Source organism: Salvelinus fontinalis, chromosome 33 (assembly GCF_029448725.1).
Source record: "Salvelinus fontinalis isolate EN_2023a chromosome 33, ASM2944872v1, whole genome shotgun sequence".
Taxonomy (NCBI): Eukaryota; Metazoa; Chordata; class Actinopteri; order Salmoniformes; family Salmonidae; genus Salvelinus; species Salvelinus fontinalis.
This window is the reverse complement of record NC_074697.1, coordinates 1,995,832-2,020,388: the sequence shown is the minus strand read 5'-3', so window position 1 is coordinate 2,020,388 and position 24,557 is coordinate 1,995,832. Positions and strand designations below refer to the sequence as shown.

General features: G+C 45.6%; 1 protein-coding gene across 1 annotated transcript in view; it reads left to right on the top strand.

The window, feature by feature from the left end:
- urb1 (URB1 ribosome biogenesis homolog) overlaps positions 1-24,557 on the top strand; it is a 96,832-nt gene that overhangs the window by 48,909 nt on the left and 23,366 nt on the right. Inside the window, exons 27-34 of the mRNA XM_055894968.1 lie at positions 5,870-5,980; positions 6,057-6,120; positions 6,284-6,452; positions 6,711-6,813; positions 7,170-7,330; positions 8,073-8,291; positions 9,673-9,816; positions 12,015-12,124. Of these exons, the coding sequence (XP_055750943.1) occupies positions 5,870-5,980; positions 6,057-6,120; positions 6,284-6,452; positions 6,711-6,813; positions 7,170-7,330; positions 8,073-8,291; positions 9,673-9,816; positions 12,015-12,124 (1,081 nt within the window). The remainder of the gene's footprint in view (positions 1-5,869; positions 5,981-6,056; positions 6,121-6,283; positions 6,453-6,710; positions 6,814-7,169; positions 7,331-8,072; positions 8,292-9,672; positions 9,817-12,014; positions 12,125-24,557) is intronic.

Sequence of the window (24,557 nt, the reverse complement as noted above, 5' to 3'; positions counted from 1 at the left end):
GTGTAACGCACTAAACACTATGTAACGCACTAAACACTATGTAACACACTGTGTAACGCACTAAACACTATGTAACACACTATGTAACACACTAAACACTATGTAACGCACTAAACACTATGTAACACACTAAACACTATGTAACACACTAAACACTATGTAACGCACTAAACACTGTGTAACGCACTAAACACTATGTAACACACTAAACACTATGTAACACACTAAACACTATGTAACGCACTAAACACTATGTAACGCACTAAACACTATGTAACACACTGTGTAACGCACTAAACACTGTGTAACGCACTAAACACTGTGTAACGCACTAAACACTGTGTAACGCACTAAACACTATGTAACGCACTAAACACTATGTAACGCACTAAACACTATGTAACGCACTAAACACTATGTAACACACTATGTAACACTGTATGTAACGCACTAAACACTATGTAACGCACTAAACACTATGTAACGCACTAAACACTATGTAACGCACTAAACACTATGTAACGCTGTATGTAACACACTAAACACTATGTAACGCACTAAACACTATGTAACGCACTAAACACTATGTAACGCACTAAACACTATGTAACGCACTAAACACTATGTAACGCACTAAACACTATGTAACGCACTAAACACTATGTAACGCACTAAACACACTAAACACTATGTAACGCACTAAACACTATGTAACGCACTAAACACTATGTAACGCACTAAACACTATGTAACGCACTAAACACTATGTAACGCACTAAACACTATGTAACGCACTAAACACACTAAACACTATGTAACACACTAAACACTATGTAACGCACTAAACACTATGTAACGCACTAAACACTATGTAATGCACTAAACACTATGTAACGCACTAAACACTATGTAACGCACTAAACACTATGTAACGCACTAAACACTATGTAACGCACTAAACACTATGTAACGCACTAAACACTATGTAACGCACTAAACACTATGTAACGCACTAAACACTATGTAACGCACTAAACACTATGTAATGCACTAAACACTATGTAACGCACTAAACACTATGTAACGCACTAAACACTATGTAACGCACTAAACACTATGTAACACACTATGTAACACTGTATGTAACGCACTAAACACTATGTAACGCACTAAACACTATGTAACACACTAAACACTATGTAACACACTAAACACTATGTAACGCACTAAACACTATGTAACACACTGTGTAACACACTAAACACTATGTAACGCACTAAACACTATGTAACACACTGTGTAATGCACTAAACACTATGTAACACACTAAACACTATGTAACACACTGTGTAACGCACTAAACACTATGTAACACTGTATGTAACGCACTAAACACTATGTAACACTGTGTAACGCACTAAACACTATGTAACGCACTAAACACTATGTAACACACTGTGTAACGCACTAAACACTATGTAACACACTATGTAACACACTAAACACTATGTAACGCACTAAACACTATGTAACACACTAAACACTATGTAACACACTAAACACTATGTAACGCACTAAACACTGTGTAACGCACTAAACACTATGTAACACACTAAACACTATGTAACACACTAAACACTATGTAACACACTAAACACTATGTAACGCACTAAACACTATGTAACGCACTAAACACTATGTAACACACTGTGTAACACACTAAACACTATGTAACGCACTAAACACTATGTAACGCACTAAACACTATGTAACGCACTAAACACTATGTAACGCACTAAGCACTATGTAACGCACTAAACACTATGTAACGCACTAAACACTATGTAACGCACTAAACACTATGTAACACACTAAACACTATGTAACACACTGTGTAACGCACTAAACACTATGTAACACACTAAACACTATGTAACACACTAAACACTATGTAACGCACTAAGCACTATGTAACGCACTAAACACTATGTAACGCACTAAACACTATGTAACGCACTAAACACTATGTAACACACTGTGTAACGCACTAAACACTATGTAACGCACTAAACACTATGTAACGCACTAAACACTATGTAACGCACTAAATACTATGTAACGCACTAAACACTATGTAACGCACTAAACACTATGTAACGCACTAAACACTATGTAACGCACTAAACACTATGTAACGCACTAAACACTATGTAACGCACTAAACACTATGTAACGCACTAAACACTATGTAACGCACTAAACACTATGTAACGCACTAAACACTATGTAACGCACTAAACACTATGTAACGCACTAAACACTATGTAACACACTATGTAACACTGTATGTAACGCACTAAACACTATGTAACACTGTATGTAACGCACTAAACACTATGTAACACTATGTAACACTATGTAACGCACTAAACACTATGTAACACTATGTAACGCACTAAACACTATGTAACACCATGTAACGCACTAAACACTATGTAACGCACTAAACACTATGTAACACTGTGTAACGCACTAAACACTATGTAACACACTAAACACTATGTAACACTATGTAACGCACTAAACACTATGTAACACTATGTAACGCACTAAACACTATGTAACACTATGTAACGCACTAAACACTATGTAACACTATGTAACGCACTAAACACTATGTAACACACTAAACACTATGTAACGCACTAAACACTATGTAACACACTAAACACTATGTAACACACTAAACACTATGTAACGCACTAAACACTATGTAACACTATGTAACACTGTATGTAACGCACTAAACACTATGTAACACTATGTAACGCACTAAACACTATGTAACACTATGTAACACTATGTAACGCACTAAACACTATGTAACACTATGTAACACTATGTAACGCACTAAACACTATGTAACACTATGTAACGCACTAAACACTATGTAACACACTAAACACTATGTAACACACTAAACACTATGTAACGCACTAAACACTATGTAACGCACTAAACACTATGTAACACACTGTGTAACACACTAAACACTATGTAACGCACTAAACACTATGTAACACACTAAACACTATGTAACGCACTAAACACTATGTAACGCACTAAACACTATGTAACGCACTAAACACTATGTAACACACTGTGTAACGCACTAAACACTATGTAACGCACTAAACACTATGTAACACACTAAACACTATGTAACGCACTAAACACTATGTAACGCACTAAACACTATGTAACACACTGTGTAACGCACTAAACACTATGTAACGCACTAAACACTATGTAACACACTAAACACTATGTAACACACTAAACACTATGTAACGCACTAAACACTATGTAACGCACTAAACACTATGTAACGCACTAAACACTATGTAACACACTAAACACTATGTAACACACTAAACACTATGTAACGCACTAAACACTATGTAACGCACTAAACACTATGTAACACTGTATGTAACGCACTAAACACTATGTAACGCACTAAACACTATGTAACGCACTAAACACACTAAACACTATGTAACACACTAAACACTATGTAACACACTAAACACTATGTAACGCACTAAACACTATGTAACGCACTAAACACTATGTAACACACTGTGTAACACACTAAACACTGTAACGCACTAAACACTGTAACGCACTAAACACTATGTAACGCACTAAACACTATGTAACGCACTAAACACTATGTAACGCACTAAACACTATGTAACGCACTAAACACTATGTAACGCACTAAACACTATGTAACGCACTAAACACTATGTAACGCACTAAACACTATGTAACGCACTAAACACTATGTAACGCACTAAACACTATGTAACGCACTAAACACTATGTAACGCACTAAACACTATGTAACGCACTAAACACTATGTAACACACTGTGTAACGCACTAAACACTGTGTAACGCACTAAACACTATGTAACACACTGTGTAACGCACTAAACACTATGTAACGCACTAAACACTATGTAACGCACTAAACACTATGTAACGCACTAAACACTATGTAACGCACTAAACACTATGTAACGCACTAAACACTATGTAACACACTAAACACTATGTAACACACTAAACACTATGTAACGCACTAAACACTATGTAACGCACTAAACACTATGTAACACACTGTGTAACGCACTAAACACTATGTAACGCACTAAACACTATGTAACACACTGTGTAACGCACTAAACACTATGTAACGCACTAAACACTATGTAACACACTGTGTAATGCACTAAACACTATGTAACACACTGTGTAACGCACTAAACACTATGTAACACACTGTGTAACGCACTAAACACTATGTAACACACTAAACACTATGTAACACACTGTGTAACGCACTAAACACTATGTAACGCACTAAACGCTATGTAACGCACTAAACACTATGTAACGCACTAAACACTATGTAACGCACTAAACACTATGTAACACACTAAACACTATGTAACACACTAAACACTATGTAACACACTAAACACTATGTAATGCACTAAACACTATGTAACACACTAAACACTATGTAACGCACTAAACACTATGTAACACACTAAACACTATGTAACACACTATGTAACACACTGTATGTAACGCACTAAACACTATGTAACACACTGTATGTAACGCGCTAAACACTATGTAACACACTAAACACTGTAACACACTAAACACTATGTAACACACTATGTAACACACTAAACACTGTGTAACACACTAAACACTGTGTAACGCACTAAACACTATGTAACACACTATGTAACACACTAAACACTATGTAACGCACTAAACACTGTGTAACACACTAAACACTATGTAACACACTAAACACTATGTAACACACTAAACACTATGTAACACACTAAACACTATGTAACACACTAAACACTATGTAACGCACTAAACACTATGTAACGCACTAAACACTATGTAACGCACTAAACACTATGTAACACACTAAACACTATGTAACACACTAAACACTATGTAACGCACTAAACACTATGTAACGCACTAAACACTATGTAACGCACTAAACACTATGTAACGCACTAAACACTATGTAACGCACTAAACACTGTGTAACGCACTAAACACTATGTAACACACTAAACACTATGTAACACACTAAACACTATGTAACACACTAAACACTGTATGTAACGCACTGTGTAACACACTAAACACTATGTAACGCACTAAACACTATGTAACTCACTAAACACTATGTAACGCACTAAACACTATGTAACGCACTAAACACTATGTAACGCACTAAACACTATGTAACGCACTAAACACTGTGTAACGCACTAAACACTATGTAACACACTAAACACTATGTAACACACTAAACACTATGTAACACACTAAACACTGTATGTAACGCACTGTGTAACACACTAAACACTATGTAACGCACTAAACACTATGTAACTCACTAAACACTATGTAACGCACTAAACACTATGTAACGCACTAAACACTATGTAACGCACTAAACACTATGTAACGCACTAAACACTGTGTAACGCACTAAACACTATGTAACACACTAAACACTATGTAACACACTAAACACTGTATGTAACGCACTGTGTAACACACTAAACACTATGTAACGCACTAAACACTATGTAACTCACTAAACACTATGTAACACACTAAACACTATGTAACACACTGTGTAACGCACTAAACACTGTGTAACGCACTAAACACTATGTAACACACTAAACACTATGTAACACACTAAACACCCAGACGTTAACACCCAGTTCTCTGTCTGCTATCTCTTCCAGAGGCCCTGGTCTCTCTCCTGCTCAGCCTAGTGAAGAGAAGTCCTGCTGTCTGTAACAGCAGCCACTTCGTAGTTCTACTGGGAGGGTACGGAGCTACTCTCAGTACTACAGGTAACCGAGCTGTGCCTTCTGCGTGCTTTTAAACGTCTCCTATTCTACATTTGGCTGACGTGTCGTTTCTGTGCAGATCAGAAGCTGTTTCTGCTGCTGCAGGAGTATGAACGAAACGGCATCAGTCTGGTAGACTTTCAGTAAGTTAATACATTTTATTATCTTTCATCTCAATAAGTTGTGTGTGTTGGCGCGTGTCCGTGCTATTACACTGATATTGGTGTGTGTGTGTGTGTGTGTGTGTGTGTGTGTGTGTGTGTGTGTGTGTGTGTGTGTGTGTGTGTGTGTGTGTGTGACCTGCAGGTGCATGCTTTGGGGCCCAGCGGCGGTGGAGCACCATAAGGCCCGAAGAAGCCTGGGCGCTTCCTTGTGGCAGCAACCCAGCTCTGAGGACCTCTTGGCTCTGCTCAGCCCTGACACCATGATCAACACCATTACTCACTTCCCCCTGCAACGCAGGATCATCCTACAGGTAACCCACACACACACACACACACACACACACACACACACACACACATTATGTTTAGATACTGGAGTATTTCCTGAACATGTGACCTGACAAAGAAGGGACTCTGGACCTTTTTAATTAGACTATAACTAGACTAACTAGTCCCCAGATTGTTTCCTGTTTTATATATTCCCGGGGGAAAACTCTTGGTCCTGTTCATGTGGTGCAAAAAATAAGATGGCTGTGTGATATGACACCACACTCGTCTTTCTTCAACAGGAGGGTAAAGAGCTGATTTTCAAAGATGAGGAAGTGAAGGATCTTGGGAGTGTGTACGACCCGTGTTTCCTCCTGCCTCTGTTCAGCGCCATGCTTCAGCCAGGTGACGACGACGACCAATTAACAAACACCTGAACAGCAAAGCGGTTTAAACAACACACTTTACTGAAAAATTTGACACCGTCAAAAAGATAGTGAGACATGAAAACAAGAATTTTACACATAGGTTAAAAATACATAAAAAAATATAACGAAAGAACATCGCCGTGCCAGTAGGCCAGACTTAAAAAAGGCGTTCCTCGCTTATTTAGCGCCAATGTTTGTGAAACCACTTTTTTTTTTTTTTATGACTCTATAAATCCCTGATTGTGTGACATCTAAATACACGCTGTGACGTTGAACCTGTTGTTACTGCACAGCCTTCTTGCTCAACCAAACCGTTGTCCTTCCCTGTGACAGAGTCTGTGATAGACTGTCTGAAGTTTGTGTCGAGTCACGGCCTTGGTGTGACGATGGTGTCCCTGAGTAGTTATGACCCCAAGCTGAGGGCAGCGGCCTACCAGGTCCTGGCTTCGTACCTCCACCATCTGGAGGCTGCTCGCTTCAGAGAGAGGAGACAGGTACACACACACACACACACTCACACACACACACACACACACACACACAGGTCTCTCATTATTTGTAGTTCATCTCATGTGAGAGAGATGGTGAGATACACTGAGTGTACAGAACATTAGGAACGCCTTCCTAACATTGAGTTGCACCACCCCCCTTTTCCCCTCAGAACAGCCTCGATTCGTCGGGGTCATGGACTCTACAAGGTGTTGAAAGCGTTCCACAGGGACGCTGGTCCTTGTTGACTCCAATGCTTCCCCACAGTTGTGTCAAGTTGGCTGGATGTCCTTTGGGTGGTGGACCATTCTTGACCCACACGGGGAAACTGTTGAGTGTGAAAAACCCAGCAGTGTTGCATTTCTTAACACAAACCGGTGCGCCAGGCACCTACCACCATACCCCGTTCAAAAGGCACTTAAATATTTTGTCTTGCCCATTCCGCCCTCTGAATGGCACACATACACAATCCATGTCTCAAGGCTTAAAAATCCTTCTTTAACCCGTCTCCTCCCTTTCATCTACACTGAATTGAAGTGGATTTAACAAGTGACATCAATAAGGGATCATAGAATTCACCTGGTCCAGTCTATATCATGGAAAGAGCAGGTGTTCCTAATGTTTTGTCCACTCAGTGTATATATAGGGGGAAAAGACTGTCATTTCAGACACACCAGACATTGCCTTGTTACACGAGTGGTAATGTTCTGTATTAACCAGGTCTCTCTCTCTCGTGTGTCTCCCCAGCTGTTGTACCTGTTGAACATGGTAAAGAATGGGATCAGACAGCAGAACCTCAGGATCCCCTTCTTACTGACCACGTACGTCACGAAGGTGGCCCAGCAGATGCTGAAACCAGAGGACCACATGTACGTGGTGGTGAACTGGTTCCTGCTCTCCCATCAGTGTCTGGACTTCAGAAGGATTCCAGAGTTCTTCAAACTGTTCTACAGCTGTGACATGGAGGTACAGTATTACAGTAGTATAGTAGTACAGTAGTACAGTGGTATAGTTTTACGGTAGTATAGTAGTGTAGTAGTATAGTGTGACAGTAGTATAGTATTACAGTAGTATGGTGTTACAGTAGTATGGTATTACAGTAGTATAGTATTACAGTAGCATGGTGCTACAGTAGTATAGTATTGCAGTAGTATTACATTAGTATAGTATTACAGCAGTATTACAGTAGTATTACATTAGTATAGTATTACAGTGGTATGGTATTACAGTAGTATGGTATCACAGTAGTATGGTATCACAGTAGTATAGTATCACAGTAGTATAGTATCACAGTAGTATAGTATTACAGTAGTATAGTATTACAGTAGTATGGTATTACAGTAGTATGGTATTACAGTAGTATAGTGTTGGTATTACAGTAGTATGGTATTACCGTAGTATATTATTACAGTAGTATAGTGTTGGTATTACAGTAGTATAGTATTACAGTAGTATAGTATTACAGTAGTATAGTGTTGGTATTACAGTAGTATAGTATTACAGTAGTATAGTATTACAGTAGTATAGTGTTGGTATTACAGTAGTATGGTATTACAGTAGTATGGTATTACAGTAGTATAGTATTACAGTAGTATAGTGTTGGTATTACAGTAGTATAGTATTACAGTAGTATAGTGTTGGTATTACAGTAGTATGGTATTACCGTAGTATAGTGTTACAGTAGTATAGTATTACAGTAGTATTGTGTTGGTATTACAGTAGTATAGTATTACAGTAGTATAGTGTTGGTATTACAGTAGTATGATATTACCGTAGTATAGTGTTACAGTAGTATTGTGTTGGTATTACAGTAGTGTAGTATTACAGTAGTATAGTGTTGGTATTACAGTAGTATGGTATTACCGTAGTATAGTGTTACAGTAGTATTGTGTTGGTATTACAGTAGTATATTATTACAGTAGTATAGTGTTACAGTAGTATTGTGTTGGTATTACAGTAGTATACTATTACAGTAGTATAGTATTACAGTAGTATAGTGTTGGTATTACAGTAGTATAGTATTACAATAGTATAGTGTAGTATTACAGTAGTATAGTGTTGGTATTACAGTAGTATAATATTACAGTAGTATAGTGTTGGTATTACAGTAGTATAGTATTACAGTAGTATAGTGTTGGTATTACAGTAGTATAGTATTACAGTAGTATAGTGTTGGTATTACAGTAGTATACTATTACAGTAGTATAGTGTTGAATGAAATAGTTGGCTGAGAAACTATTCTGTCCATTTGGATGTGTGTTTTGTCCCGTTATTAAATGTGGATGCTGTGTGTTTAGCCCAGTGGATGTTATCAGTGACTCGTCCGTGATATGATGTTGTCTCTCAGCACAAGGTGGAGAGGGAGTGGATTCTGTCGGTCCTAGCGGAGGGCCTGACAGACAGACATTGTTATGAGCTGTTGGACCGACAGGGGATCTTCCAGACACTGCTAGGATTCTGCTGCAGCCCACTCTGTGACCAACACACTCGGGTACAAACACACCCACACGCACACCCACACACACACCCACACGCACACAACCACACACTCAACCACACACACAACCACACACACACAACCAAACACTCAACCACACACACACACAACCACCCACACGCACAACCACACACACAACCAACACGCACACCCACACACACAACCACACACACACCCACACACACAACCACACACACACCCACACACACAACCACACACACACACACCCACACGCACGACCACACGCACAACCACACGTACACCCACACACACACACACACACACCCACACACACACCCACACGCACGACCACACACACACACACACACACACACACACACACACACCCACACGCACGACCACACGCACACCCACACGCACAACCACACACGCACAACCACACACACACACACCCACACACACACCCACACACACAACCGCACACACAACCACACACACGTACGCACAACCGCACGCACAACCACACACACACACGCGCCAGGGTTTCCATTATGAAAAAATGTAGCGGCAGACACCGTTGACCAGCAGCATTTTAATTTACCGGACATTTTGAGAAATGGTTTTTTCCCAGCATGCATTGTGTGGGTAACCTGATTCAGGGGCGTCCACCCGCGGTCCTCGGAAGGACAGAAAGCACATTTCCATTGTGGTGATTAATCATCTTACACAGAACACGTCAGTCGAGGACGAAACGTCGTGTTTCTTTACTTTGAACAATGTTACAATAAATGTCCACATGGGCTTTTCCCCTCAGACAACAAGACCAGTCTATTCATAGGCAGCGTGTCAGTGTCTAGTTTGGGGAAGTACATTTTCAACCTTTTTTAAAATGAACCTTTTTAAAATGAAGCATTCCCACGCGTCGTCACATTTTGTAGACTTAATGTAAAATAGACTTGCTATTCCTAATGTGATGATTTCGATTGGATAGTCATAATTTATGGTAATAATATAACTCCATCACTGTTAGCGAAATAGACTGTTCAATGCATGTTCAAATCAAATCAAATTTTATTTGTCACATACACATGGGTTAGCAGATGTTAATGCGAGTGTAGCGAAATGCTTGTGCTTCTAGTTCCGACCATGCAGTAATAACCACCACAGACACAATGAGAGATGGCGCCGGAAGGGATGGCTGACATTTTTTTTTATTGGCTCTAAACCAACCTTGCCAACTGCATTGTTGGTTAAGGGCTTGTAAGTAAGCATTTCACTGTAAGGCAAATAACATTTGATTTGATTTCACAGTGCCCTCAGAAAGTTTTCACACCCCTTGACTTTTCCCACATTTTGTTGCGTTACAGCCTGAATTTAAAATGGATTCCATGTAGATTTGTTGTTACTGAGCTACATACTACCACATAATATCAACGTGGAATTATGCTATTCTTCGTTTTTATGAAAAGCCGAAATGTCTTGAGTCAATAGGTATTCAAGCCAAAAGTTCAGGAGTAGAAATTTGCTTAACAAGTCACATAGTAAGTTGCACGGACTCACTCTGTGTGCAATAATAGTGTTTAACGTGATTTTTTTTAATGACTATCTCATCTCTGTACTCCACACATACAATTATCTGTAAGGTCCCTCAGTCGAGCAGTGAATTTCAAATATAGATTCAACCACAAAAACCAGGGAGGGTTTCCAACGCCTCGTAAAGAAGGGCACCTGTTGGTAGATGGGTAAATATAAAAAGCAGACACTGAATATTCCTTTGAGCATGGTGAAGTTATTAATTACACCTTGGATGGTGTATCAATACACCCAGTCACTACAAAGATACAGGCGTCCTTCCTAACTCAGTTGCCGGAGAGGAAGGAAACCGCTCAGGGATTTCAACATGAGGCCAATGGTGACTTTAAAACAGTTACGGATTTCGATGGCTGTGATAGGAGAAAACTGAGGATGGATCAACAACATTGCAGTTACTCCACAATACTAATCTAAATGACAGAGTGAAAAGAACGAAGCTTGTACAGAGGCACTAAAGTAATACTAAAGTTTTTCATTTACGTTATATGTCCAAAACACTTTATGTTTTGGACATATACTGATTTACCCACTTAAAAAAAAGAAAAGAAATACACAGTATTTCTATAAAGTATAATGTTAACATATGTTAATCTTTATGACGGTTTGTCTTTCCTCCTGTGTTTGATGTTCTCCACCAGACTCTGATAGTGAGAGTCCTGCACCAGGCTGGCCGTGTGACCAAAGCAGCCTACAGCCTGACCAAGGACCACGGGCTCCTCACCTGGGTTCTACAGCTGCTGGAGAGGAGGTGACATATACTGCCTGGATTTCATCTTTACTATTTTAAAATCATCTAGACACCAGACATTCTGGTTTTGATGTGAATTATTTATTTTAAACAACAATAACAAAAAGTTGCTTTCACCAGGAAGCCCTGATGATCAGTGACCATAGGTGGAGGAGGGGTCAGTGTGTTCCAGGGGTGGAGGAGGGGTCAGTGTGTTCCAGGGGTGGAGGAGGGGTCAATGTGTTCCAGGGGTGGAGGAAGGAGGGGTCAGTGTGTTCCAGGGGTGGAGGAAGGAGGGGTCAGTGTGTTCCAGGGGTGGAGGAAGGAGGGGTCAGTGTGTTCCAGGGGGGGAGGAGGGGTCAGTGTGTTCCAGGGGTGGAGGAAGGAGGGGTCAGTGTGTTCCAGGGGGGGAGGAGGGGTCAGTGTGTTCCAGGGGGGGAGGAGGGGTCAGTGTGTTCCAGGGGGGGAGGAGGGGTCAGTGTGTTCCAGGGGTGGAGGAAGGAGGGGTCAGTGTGTTCCAGGGGTGGAGGAAGGAGGGGTCAGTGTGTTCCAGGGGGGGAGGAGGGGTCAGTGTGTTCCAGGGGGGGAGGAGGGGTCAGTGTGTTCCAGGGGTGGAGGAAGGAGGGGTCAGTGTGTTCCAGGGGGGGAGGAGGGGTCAGTGTGTTCCAGGGGGGGAGGAGGGGTCAGTGTGTTCCAGGGGTGGAGGAAGGAGGGGTCAGTGTGTTCCAGGGGTGGAGGAAGGAGGGGTCAGTGTGTTCCAGGGGTGGAGGAAGGAGGGGTCAGTGTGTTCCAGGGGTGGAGGAAGGAGGGGTCAGTGTGTTCCAGGGGTGGAGGAAGGAGGGGTCAGTGTGTTCCAGGGGTGGAGGAAGGAGGGGTCAGTGTGTTCCAGGGGTGGAGGAAGGAGGGGTCAGTGTGTTCCAGGGGTGGAGGAGGGGTCAGTGTGTTCCAGGGGTGGAGGAAGGAGGGGTCAGTGTGTTCCAGGGGTGGAGGAAGGAGGGGTCAGTGTGTTCCAGGGGTGGAGGAAGGAGGGGTCAGTGTGTTCCAGGGGTGGAGGAAGGAGGGGTCAGTGTGTTCCAGGGGTGGAGGAAGGAGGGGTCAGTGTGTTCCAGGGGTGGAGGAAGGAGGGGTCAGTGTGTTCCAGGGGTGGAGGAAGGAGGGGTCAGTGTGTTCCAGGGGGGGAGGAGGGGTCAGTGTGTTCCAGGGGTGGAGGAAGGAGGGGTCAGTGTGTTCCAGGGGGGGAGGAGGGGTCAGTGTGTTCCAGGGGGGGAGGAGGGGTCAGTGTGTTCCAGGGGTGGAGGAAGGAGGGGTCAGTGTGTTCCAGGGGTGGAGGAAGGAGGGGTCAGTGTGTTCCAGGGGTGGAGGAAGGAGGGGTCAGTGTGTTCCAGGGGTGGAGGAAGGAGGGGTCAGTGTGTTCCAGGGGTGGAGGAAGGAGGGGTCAGTGTGTTCCAGGGGTGGAGGAGGGGTCAGTGTGTTCCAGGGGTGGAGGAGGGGTCAGTGTGTTCCAGGGGTGGAGGAAGGAGGGGTCAGTGTGTTCCAGGGGTGGAGGAAGGAGGGGTCAGTGTGTTCCAGGGGTGGAGGAAGGAGGGGTCAGTGTGTTCCAGGGGTGGAGGAAGGAGGGGTCAGTGTGTTCCAGGGGTGGAGGAAGGAGGGGTCAGTGTGTTCCAGGGGTGGAGGAAGGAGGGGTCAGTGTGTTCCAGGGGTGGAGGAAGGAGGGGTCAGTGTGTTCTTCTCCAGACATATAGACCAGGGTCTGCTGTAGAATAAAACCCCTCTCCTCTCCTCCAGTCATGTAGACCAGGGTCTGCTGTAGAATAAAACCCCTCTCCTCTCCTCCAGTCATGTAGACCAGGGTCTGCTGTAGAATAAAACCCCTCTCCTCTCCTCCAGACATGTAGACCAGGGTCTGCTGTAGAATAAAACCCCCCTCCTCTCCTCCAGTCATATAGACCAGGGTCTGCTGTAGAATAAAACCCCTCTCCTCTCCTCCAGACATGTAGACCAGGGTCTGCTGTAGAATGAAACCCCTCTCCTCTCCTCCAGACATGTAGACCAGGGTCTGCTGTAGAATAAAACCCCTCTCCTCTCCTCCAGTCATGTAGACCAGGGTCTGCTGTAGAATAAAACCCCTCTCCTCTCCTCCAGACATGTAGACCAGGGTCTGCTGTAGAATAAAACCCCTCTCCTCCAGACATGTAGACCAGGGTCTGCTGTAGAATAAAACCCCTCTCCTCTCCTCCAGACATGTAGACCAGGGTCTGCTGTAGAATAAAACCCCTCTCCTCTAGACATGTAGACCAGGGTCTGCTGTAGAATAAAACCCCTCTCCTCCAGACATGTAGACCAGGGTCTGCTGTAGAATAAAACCCCTCTCCTCCAGACATGTAGACCAGGGTCTGCTGTAGAATAAAACCCCTCTCCTCTCCTCCAGACATGTAGACCAGGGTCTGCTGTAGAATAAAACCCCTCTCCTCCAGACATGTAGACCAGGGTCTGCTGTAGAATAAAACCCCTCTCCTCTCCTCCAGACATGTAGACCAGGGTCTGCTGTAGAATAAAACCCCTCTCCTCTCCTCCAGACATGTAGACCAGGGTCTGCTGTAGAATAAAACCCCTCTCCTCCAGACATGTAGACCAGGGTCTGCTGTAGAATAAAACCCCTCTCCTCTCCTCCAGACATGTAGACCAGGGTCTGCTGTAGAATAAAACCCCTCTCCTCTCCTCCAGTCATGTAGACCAGGGTCTGCTGTAGAATAAAACCCCTCTCCTCTCCTCCAGTCATATAGACCAGGGTCTGCTGTAGAATAAAACCCCTCTCCTCCAGTCATGTAGACCAGGGTCTGCTGTAGAATAAAACCCCTCTCCTCTCCTCCAGACATGTAGACCAGGGTCTGCTGTAGAATAAAACCCCTCTCCTCTCCTCCAGTCATATAGACCAGGGTCTGCTGTAGAATAAAACCCCTCTCCTCCAGTCATGTAGACCAGGGTCTGCTGTAGAATAAAACCCCTCTCCTCTCCTCCAGACATGTAGACCAGGGTCTGCTGTAGAATAAAACCCCTCTCCTCTCCTCCAGACATGTAGACCAGGGTCTGCTGTAGAATAAAACCCCTCTCCTCCAGACATATAGACCAGGGTCTGCTGTAGAATAAAACCCCTCTCCTCTCCTCCAGACATGTAGACCAGGGTCTGCTGTAGAATAAAACCCCTCTCCTCCAGTCATATAGACCAGGGTCTGCTGTAGAATAAAACCCCTCTCCTCTCCTCCAGACATATAGACCAGGGTCTGCTGTAGAATAAAACCCCTCTCCTCCAGTCATATAGACCAGGGTCTGCTGTAGAATAAAACCCCTCTCCTCTCCTCCAGTCATGTAGACCAGGGTCTGCTGTAGAATAAAACCCCTCTCCTCTCCTCCAGTCATGTAGACCAGGGTCTGCTGTAGAATAAAACCCCTCTCCTCTAGACATGTAGACCAGGGTCTGCTGTAGAATAAAACCCCTCTCCTCCAGACATGTAGACCAGGGTCTGCTGTAGAATAAAACCCCTCTCCTCCAGACATGTAGACCAGGGTCTGCTGTAGAATAAAACCCCTCTCCTCCAGACATGTAGACCAGGGTCTGCTGTAGAATAAAACCCCTCTCCTCCAGACATGTAGACCAGGGTCTGCTGTAGAATAAAACCCCTCTCCTCTCCTCCAGACATGTAGACCAGGGTCTGCTGTAGAATAAAACCCCTCTCCTCTCCTCCAGACATGTAGACCAGGGTCTGCTGTAGAATAAAACCCCTCTCCTCCAGACATGTAGACCAGGGTCTGCTGTAGAATAAAACCCCTCTCCTCTCCTCCAGACATGTAGACCAGGGTCTGCTGTAGAATAAAACCCCTCTCCTCTCCTCCAGTCATGTAGACCAGGGTCTGCTGTAGAATAAAACCCCTCTCCTCTCCTCCAGTCATATAGACCAGGGTCTGCTGTAGAATAAAACCCCTCTCCTCCAGTCATGTAGACCAGGGTCTGCTGTAGAATAAAACCCCTCTCCTCTCCTCCAGACATGTAGACCAGGGTCTGCTGTAGAATAAAACCCCTCTCCTCTCCTCCAGTCATATAGACCAGGGTCTGCTGTAGAATAAAACCCCTCTCCTCCAGTCATGTAGACCAGGGTCTGCTGTAGAATAAAACCCCTCTCCTCTCCTCCAGACATGTAGACCAGGGTCTGCTGTAGAATAAAACCCCTCTCCTCTCCTCCAGACATGTAGACCAGGGTCTGCTGTAGAATAAAACCCCTCTCCTCCAGACATATAGACCAGGGTCTGCTGTAGAATAAAACCCCTCTCCTCTCCTCCAGACATGTAGACCAGGGTCTGCTGTAGAATAAAACCCCTCTCCTCCAGTCATATAGACCAGGGTCTGCTGTAGAATAAAACCCCTCTCCTCTCCTCCAGACATATAGACCAGGGTCTGCTGTAGAATAAAACCCCTCTCCTCCAGTCATATAGACCAGGGTCTGCTGTAGAATAAAACCCCTCTCCTCTCCTCCAGTCATGTAGACCAGGGTCTGCTGTAGAATAAAACCCCTCTCCTCTCCTCCAGTCATGTAGACCAGGGTCTGCTGTAGAATAAAACCCCTCTCCTCTCCTCCAGTCATATAGACCAAGGTCTGCTGTAGAATAAAACCCCTCTCCTCTCCTCCAGACATGTAGACCAGGGTCTGCTGTAGAATAAAACCCCTCTCCTCTCCTCCAGACATGTAGACCAGGGTCTGCTGTAGAATAAAACCCCTCTCCTCTCCTCCAGTCATATAGACCAGGGTCTGCTGTAGAATAAAACCCCTCTCCTCTCCTCCAGACATGTAGACCAGGGTCTGCTGTAGAATAAAACCCCTCTCCTCTCCTCCAGACATGTAGACCAGGGTCTGCTGTAGAATAAAACCCCTCTCCTCTCCTCCAGACATGTAGACCAGGGTCTGCTGTAGAATAAAACCCCTCTCCTCCAGACATGTAGACCAGGGTCTGCTGTAGAATAAAACCCCTCTCCTCTCCTCCAGACATGTAGACCAGGGTCTGCTGTAGAATAAAACCCCTCTCCTCTCCTCCAGACATGTAGACCAGGGTCTGCTGTAGAATAAAACCCCTCTCCTCTCCTCCAGTCATGTAGACCAGGGTCTGCTGTAGAATAAAACCCCTCTCCTCTCCTCCAGACATGTAGACCAGGGTCTGCTGTAGAATAAAACCCCTCTCCTCTCCTCCAGACATGTAGACCAGGGTCTGCTGTAGAATAAAACCCCTCTCCTCTCCTCCAGACATGTAGACCAGGGTCTGCTGTAGAATAAAACCCCTCTCCTCTCCTCCAGACATGAAGACCAGGGTCTGCTGTAGAATAAAACCCCTCTCCTCTCCTCCACTCATATAGACCAGGGTCTGCTGTAGAATAAAACCCCTCTCCTCTCCTCCAGACATGTAGACCAGGGTCTGCTGTAGAATAAAACCCCTCTCCTCTCCTCCAGTCATATAGACCAGGGTCTGCTGTAGAATAAAACCCCTCTCCTCCAGTCATGTAGACCAGGGTCTGCTGTAGAATAAAACCCCTCTCCTCTCCTCCAGACATGTAGACCAGGGTCTGCTGTAGAATAAAACCCCTCTCCTCTCCTCCAGACATGTAGACCAGGGTCTGCTGTAGAATAAAACCCCTCTCCTCCAGACATATAGACCAGGGTCTGCTGTAGAATAAAACCCCTCTCCTCTCCTCCAGACATGTAGACCAGGGTCTGCTGTAGAATAAAACCCCTCTCCTCCAGTCATATAGACCAGGGTCTGCTGTAGAATAAAACCCCTCTCCTCCAGACATATAGACCAGGGTCTGCTGTAGAATAAAACCCCTCTCCTCTCCTCCAGACATGTAGACCAGGGTCTGCTGTAGAATAAAACCCCTCTCCTCCAGTCATGTAGACCAGGGTCTGCTGTAGAATAAAACCCCTCTCCTCCAGACATGTAGACCAGGGTCTGCTGTAGAATAAAACCCCTCTCCTCCAGTCATATAGACCAGGGTCTGCTGTAGAATAAAACCCCTCTCCTCTCCTCCAGTCATGTAGACCAGGGTCTGCTGTAGAATAAAACCCCTCTCCTCTCCTCCAGTCATGTAGACCAGGGTCTGCTGTAGAATAAAACCCCTCTCCTCTAGACATGTAGACCAGGGTCTGCTGTAGAATAAAACCCCTCTCCTCCAGACATGTAGACCAGGGTCTGCTGTAGAATAAAACCCCTCTCCTCCAGACATGTAGACCAGGGTCTGCTGTAGAATAAAACCCCTCTCCTCTCCTCCAGACATGTAGACCAGGGTCTGCTGTAGAATAAAACCCCTCTCCTCCAGACATGTAGACCAGGGTCTGCTGTAGAATAAAACCCCTCTCCTCTCCTCCAGACATGTAGACCAGGGTCTGCTGTAGAATAAAACCCCTCTCCTCTCCTCCAGACATGTAGACCAGGGTCTGCTGTAGAATAAAACCCCTCTCCTCCAGACATGTAGACCAGGGTCTGCTGTAGAATAAAACCCCTCTCCTCTCCTCCAGACATGTAGACCAGGGTCTGCTGTAGAATAAAACCCCTCTCCTCTCCTCCAGTCATGTAGACCAGGGTCTGCTGTAGAATAAAACCCCTCTCCTCTCCTCCAGTCATATAGACCAGGGTCTGCTGTAGAATAAAACCCCTCTCCTCCAGTCATGTAGACCAGGGTCTGCTGTAGAATAAAACCCCTCTCCTCTCCTCCAGACATGTAGACCAGGGTCTGCTGTAGAATAAAACCCCTCTCCTCTCCTCCAGTCATATAGACCAGGGTCTGCTGTAGAATAAAACCCCTCTCCTCCAGTCATGTAGACCAGGGTCTGCTGTAGAATAAAACCCCTCTCCTCTCCTCCAGACATGTAGACCAGGGTCTGCTGTAGAATAAAACCCCTCTCCTCTCCTCCAGACATGTAGACCAGGGTCTGCTGTAGAATAAAACCCCTCTCCTCCAGACATATAGACCAGGGTCTGCTGTAGAATAAAACCCCTCTCCTCTCCTCCAGACATGTAGACCAGGGTCTGCTGTAGAATAAAACCCCTCTCCTCCAGTCATATAGACCAGGGTCTGCTGTAGAATAAAACCCCTCTCCTCTCCTCCAGACATATAGACCAGGGTCTGCTGTAGAATAAAACCCCTCTCCTCCAGTCATATAGACCAGGGTCTGCTGTAGAATAAAACCCCTCTCCTCTCCTCCAGTCATGTAGACCAGGGTCTGCTGTAGAATAAAACCCCTCTCCTCTCCTCCAGTCATGTAGACCAGGGTCTGCTGTAGAATAAAACCCCTCTCCTCTCCTCCAGTCATATAGACCAAGGTCTGCTGTAGAATAAAACCCCTCTCCTCTCCTCCAGACATGTAGACCAGGGTCTGCTGTAGAATAAAACCCCTCTCCTCTCCTCCAGACAAGTAGACCAGGGTCTGCTGTAGAATAAAACCCCTCTCCTCCAGTCATATAGACCAGGGTCTGCTGTAGAATAAAACCCCTCTCCTCTCCTCCAGACATGTAGACCAGGGTCTGCTGTAGAATAAAACCCCTCTCCTCTCCTCCAGACATGTAGACCAGGGTCTGCTGTAGAATAAAACCCCTCTCCTCTCCTCCAGACATGTAGACCAGGGTCTGCTGTAGAATAAAACCCCTCTCCTCCAGACATGTAGACCAGGGTCTGCTGTAGAATAAAACCCCTCTCCTCTCCTCCAGACATGTAGACCAGGGTCTGCTGTAGAATAAAACCCCTCTCCTCTCCTCCAGACATGTAGACCAGGGTCTGCTGTAGAATAAAACCCCTCTCCTCTCCTCCAGACATGAAGACCAGGGTCTGCTGTAGAATAAAACCCCTCTCCTCTCCTCCACTCATATAGACCAGGGTCTGCTGTAGAATAAAACCCCTCTCCTCTCCTCCAGACATGTAGACCAGGGTCTGCTGTAGAATAAAACCCCTCTCCTCTCCTCCAGACATGTAGACCAGGGTCTGCTGTAGAATAAAACCCCTCTCCTCTCCTCCAGACATGTAGACCAGGGTCTGCTGTAGAATAAAACCCCTCTCCTCTCCTCCAGACATGTAGACCAGGGTCTGCTGTAGAATAAAACCCCTCTCCTCTCCTCCAGACATGTAGACCAGGGTCTGCTGTAGAATAAAACCCCTCTCCTCCAGACATGTAGACCAGGGTCTGCTGTAGAATAAAACCCCTCTCCTCCAGTCATATAGACCAGGGTCTGCTGTAGAATAAAACCCCTCTCCTCCAGACATGTAGACCAGGGTCTGCTGTAGAATAAAACCCCTCTCCTCCAGACATGTAGACCAGGGTCTGCTGTAGAATAAAACCCCTCTCCTCCAGACATTTAGACCAGGGTCTGCTGTAGAATAAAACCCCTCTCCTCCAGACATGTAGACCAGGGTCTGCTGTAGAATAAAACCCCTCTCCTCCAGACATGTAGACCAGGGTCTGCTGTAGAATAAAACCCCTCTCCTCTCCTCCAGTCATATAGACCAGGGTCTGCTGTAGAATAAAACCCCTCTCCTCTCCTCCAGTCATATAGACCAGGGTCTGCTGTAGAATAAAACCCCTCTCCTCTCCTCCAGACATGTAGACCAGGGTCTGCTGTAGAATAAAACCCCTCTCCTCTCCTCCAGTCATATAGACCAGGGTCTGCTGTAGAATAAAACCCCTCTCCTCTCCTCCAGTCATGTAGACCAGGGTCTGCTGTAGAATAAAACCCCTCTCCTCCAGTCATGTAGACCAGGGTCTGCTGTAGAATAAAACCCCTCTCCTCTCCTCCAGACATGTAGACCAGGGTCTGCTGTAGAATAAAACCCCTCTCCTCTCCTCCAGTCATGTAGACCAGGGTCTGCTGTAGAATAAAACCCCTCTCCTCTCCTCCAGTCATGTAGACCAGGGTCTGCTGTAGAATAAAACCCCTCTCCTCTCCTCCAGACATGTAGACCAGGGTCTGCTGTAGAATAAAACCCCCCTCCTCTCCTCCAGTCATATAGACCAGGGTCTGCTGTAGAATAAAACCCCTCTCCTCTCCTCCAGACATGTAGACCAGGGTCTGCTGTAGAATGAAACCCCTCTCCTCTCCTCCAGACATGTAGACCAGGGTCTGCTGTAGAATAAAACCCCTCTCCTCTCCTCCAGTCATGTAGACCAGGGTCTGCTGTAGAATAAAACCCCTCTCCTCTCCTCCAGACATGTAGACCAGGGTCTGCTGTAGAATAAAACCCCTCTCCTCCAGACATGTAGACCAGGGTCTGCTGTAGAATAAAACCCCTCTCCTCTCCTCCAGACATGTAGACCAGGGTCTGCTGTAGAATAAAACCCCTCTCCTCTAGACATGTAGACCAGGGTCTGCTGTAGAATAAAACCCCTCTCCTCCAGACATGTAGACCAGGGTCTGCTGTAGAATAAAACCCCTCTCCTCCAGACATGTAGACCAGGGTCTGCTGTAGAATAAAACCCCTCTCCTCTCCTCCAGACATGTAGACCAGGGTCTGCTGTAGAATAAAACCCCTCTCCTCCAGACATGTAGACCAGGGTCTGCTGTAGAATAAAACCCCTCTCCTCTCCTCCAGACATGTAGACCAGGGTCTGCTGTAGAATAAAACCCCTCTCCTCTCCTCCAGACATGTAGACCAGGGTCTGCTGTAGAATAAAACCCCTCTCCTCCAGACATGTAGACCAGGGTCTGCTGTAGAATAAAACCCCTCTCCTCTCCTCCAGACATGTAGACCAGGGTCTGCTGTAGAATAAAACCCCTCTCCTCTCCTCCAGTCATGTAGACCAGGGTCTGCTGTAGAATAAAACCCCTCTCCTCTCCTCCAGTCATATAGACCAGGGTCTGCTGTAGAATAAAACCCCTCTCCTCCAGTCATGTAGACCAGGGTCTGCTGTAGAATAAAACCCCTCTCCTCTCCTCCAGACATGTAGACCAGGGTCTGCTGTAGAATAAAACCCCTCTCCTCTCCTCCAGTCATATAGACCAGGGTCTGCTGTAGAATAAAACCCCTCTCCTCCAGTCATGTAGACCAGGGTCTGCTGTAGAATAAAACCCCTCTCCTCTCCTCCAGACATGTAGACCAGGGTCTGCTGTAGAATAAAACCCCTCTCCTCTCCTCCAGACATGTAGACCAGGGTCTGCTGTAGAATAAAACCCCTCTCCTCCAGACATATAGACCAGGGTCTGCTGTAGAATAAAACCCCTCTCCTCTCCTCCAGACATGTAGACCAGGGTCTGCTGTAGAATAAAACCCCTCTCCTCCAGTCATATAGACCAGGGTCTGCTGTAGAATAAAACCCCTCTCCTCTCCTCCAGACATATAGACCAGGGTCTGCTGTAGAATAAAACCCCTCTCCTCCAGTCATATAGACCAGGGTCTGCTGTAGAATAAAACCCCTCTCCTCTCCTCCAGTCATGTAGACCAGGGTCTGCTGTAGAATAAAACCCCTCTCCTCTCCTCCAGTCATGTAGACCAGGGTCTGCTGTAGAATAAAACCCCTCTCCTCTAGACATGTAGACCAGGGTCTGCTGTAGAATAAAACCCCTCTCCTCCAGACATGTAGACCAGGGTCTGCTGTAGAATAAAACCCCTCTCCTCCAGACATGTAGACCAGGGTCTGCTGTAGAATAAAACCCCTCTCCTCCAGACATGTAGACCAGGGTCTGCTGTAGAATAAAACCCCTCTCCTCCAGACATGTAGACCAGGGTCTGCTGTAGAATAAAACCCCTCTCCTCTCCTCCAGACATGTAGACCAGGGTCTGCTGTAGAATAAAACCCCTCTCCTCTCCTCCAGACATGTAGACCAGGGTCTGCTGTAGAATAAAACCCCTCTCCTCCAGACATGTAGACCAGGGTCTGCTGTAGAATAAAACCCCTCTCCTCTCCTCCAGACATGTAGACCAGGGTCTGCTGTAGAATAAAACCCCTCTCCTCTCCTCCAGTCATGTAGACCAGGGTCTGCTGTAGAATAAAACCCCTCTCCTCTCCTCCAGTCATATAGACCAGGGTCTGCTGTAGAATAAAACCCCTCTCCTCCAGTCATGTAGACCAGGGTCTGCTGTAGAATAAAACCCCTCTCCTCTCCTCCAGACATGTAGACCAGGGTCTGCTGTAGAATAAAACCCCTCTCCTCTCCTCCAGTCATATAGACCAGGGTCTGCTGTAGAATAAAACCCCTCTCCTCCAGTCATGTAGACCAGGGTCTGCTGTAGAATAAAACCCCTCTCCTCTCCTCCAGACATGTAGACCAGGGTCTGCTGTAGAATAAAACCCCTCTCCTCTCCTCCAGACATGTAGACCAGGGTCTGCTGTAGAATAAAACCCCTCTCCTCCAGACATATAGACCAGGGTCTGCTGTAGAATAAAACCCCTCTCCTCTCCTCCAGACATGTAGACCAGGGTCTGCTGTAGAATAAAACCCCTCTCCTCCAGTCATATAGACCAGGGTCTGCTGTAGAATAAAACCCCTCTCCTCTCCTCCAGACATATAGACCAGGGTCTGCTGTAGAATAAAACCCCTCTCCTCCAGTCATATAGACCAGGGTCTGCTGTAGAATAAAACCCCTCTCCTCTCCTCCAGTCATGTAGACCAGGGTCTGCTGTAGAATAAAACCCCTCTCCTCTCCTCCAGTCATGTAGACCAGGGTCTGCTGTAGAATAAAACCCCTCTCCTCTCCTCCAGTCATATAGACCAAGGTCTGCTGTAGAATAAAACCCCTCTCCTCTCCTCCAGACATGTAGACCAGGGTCTGCTGTAGAATAAAACCCCTCTCCTCTCCTCCAGACATGTAGACCAGGGTCTGCTGTAGAATAAAACCCCTCTCCTCTCCTCCAGTCATATAGACCAGGGTCTGCTGTAGAATAAAACCCCTCTCCTCTCCTCCAGACATGTAGACCAGGGTCTGCTGTAGAATAAAACCCCTCTCCTCTCCTCCAGACATGTAGACCAGGGTCTGCTGTAGAATAAAACCCCTCTCCTCTCCTCCAGACATGTAGACCAGGGTCTGCTGTAGAATAAAACCCCTCTCCTCCAGACATGTAGACCAGGGTCTGCTGTAGAATAAAACCCCTCTCCTCTCCTCCAGACATGTAGACCAGGGTCTGCTGTAGAATAAAACCCCTCTCCTCTCCTCCAGACATGTAGACCAGGGTCTGCTGTAGAATAAAACCCCTCTCCTCTCCTCCAGACATGAAGACCAGGGTCTGCTGTAGAATAAAACCCCTCTCCTCTCCTCCACTCATATAGACCAGGGTCTGCTGTAGAATAAAACCCCTCTCCTCTCCTCCAGACATGTAGACCAGGGTCTGCTGTAGAATAAAACCCCTCTCCTCTCCTCCAGTCATATAGACCAGGGTCTGCTGTAGAATAAAACCCCTCTCCTCCAGTCATGTAGACCAGGGTCTGCTGT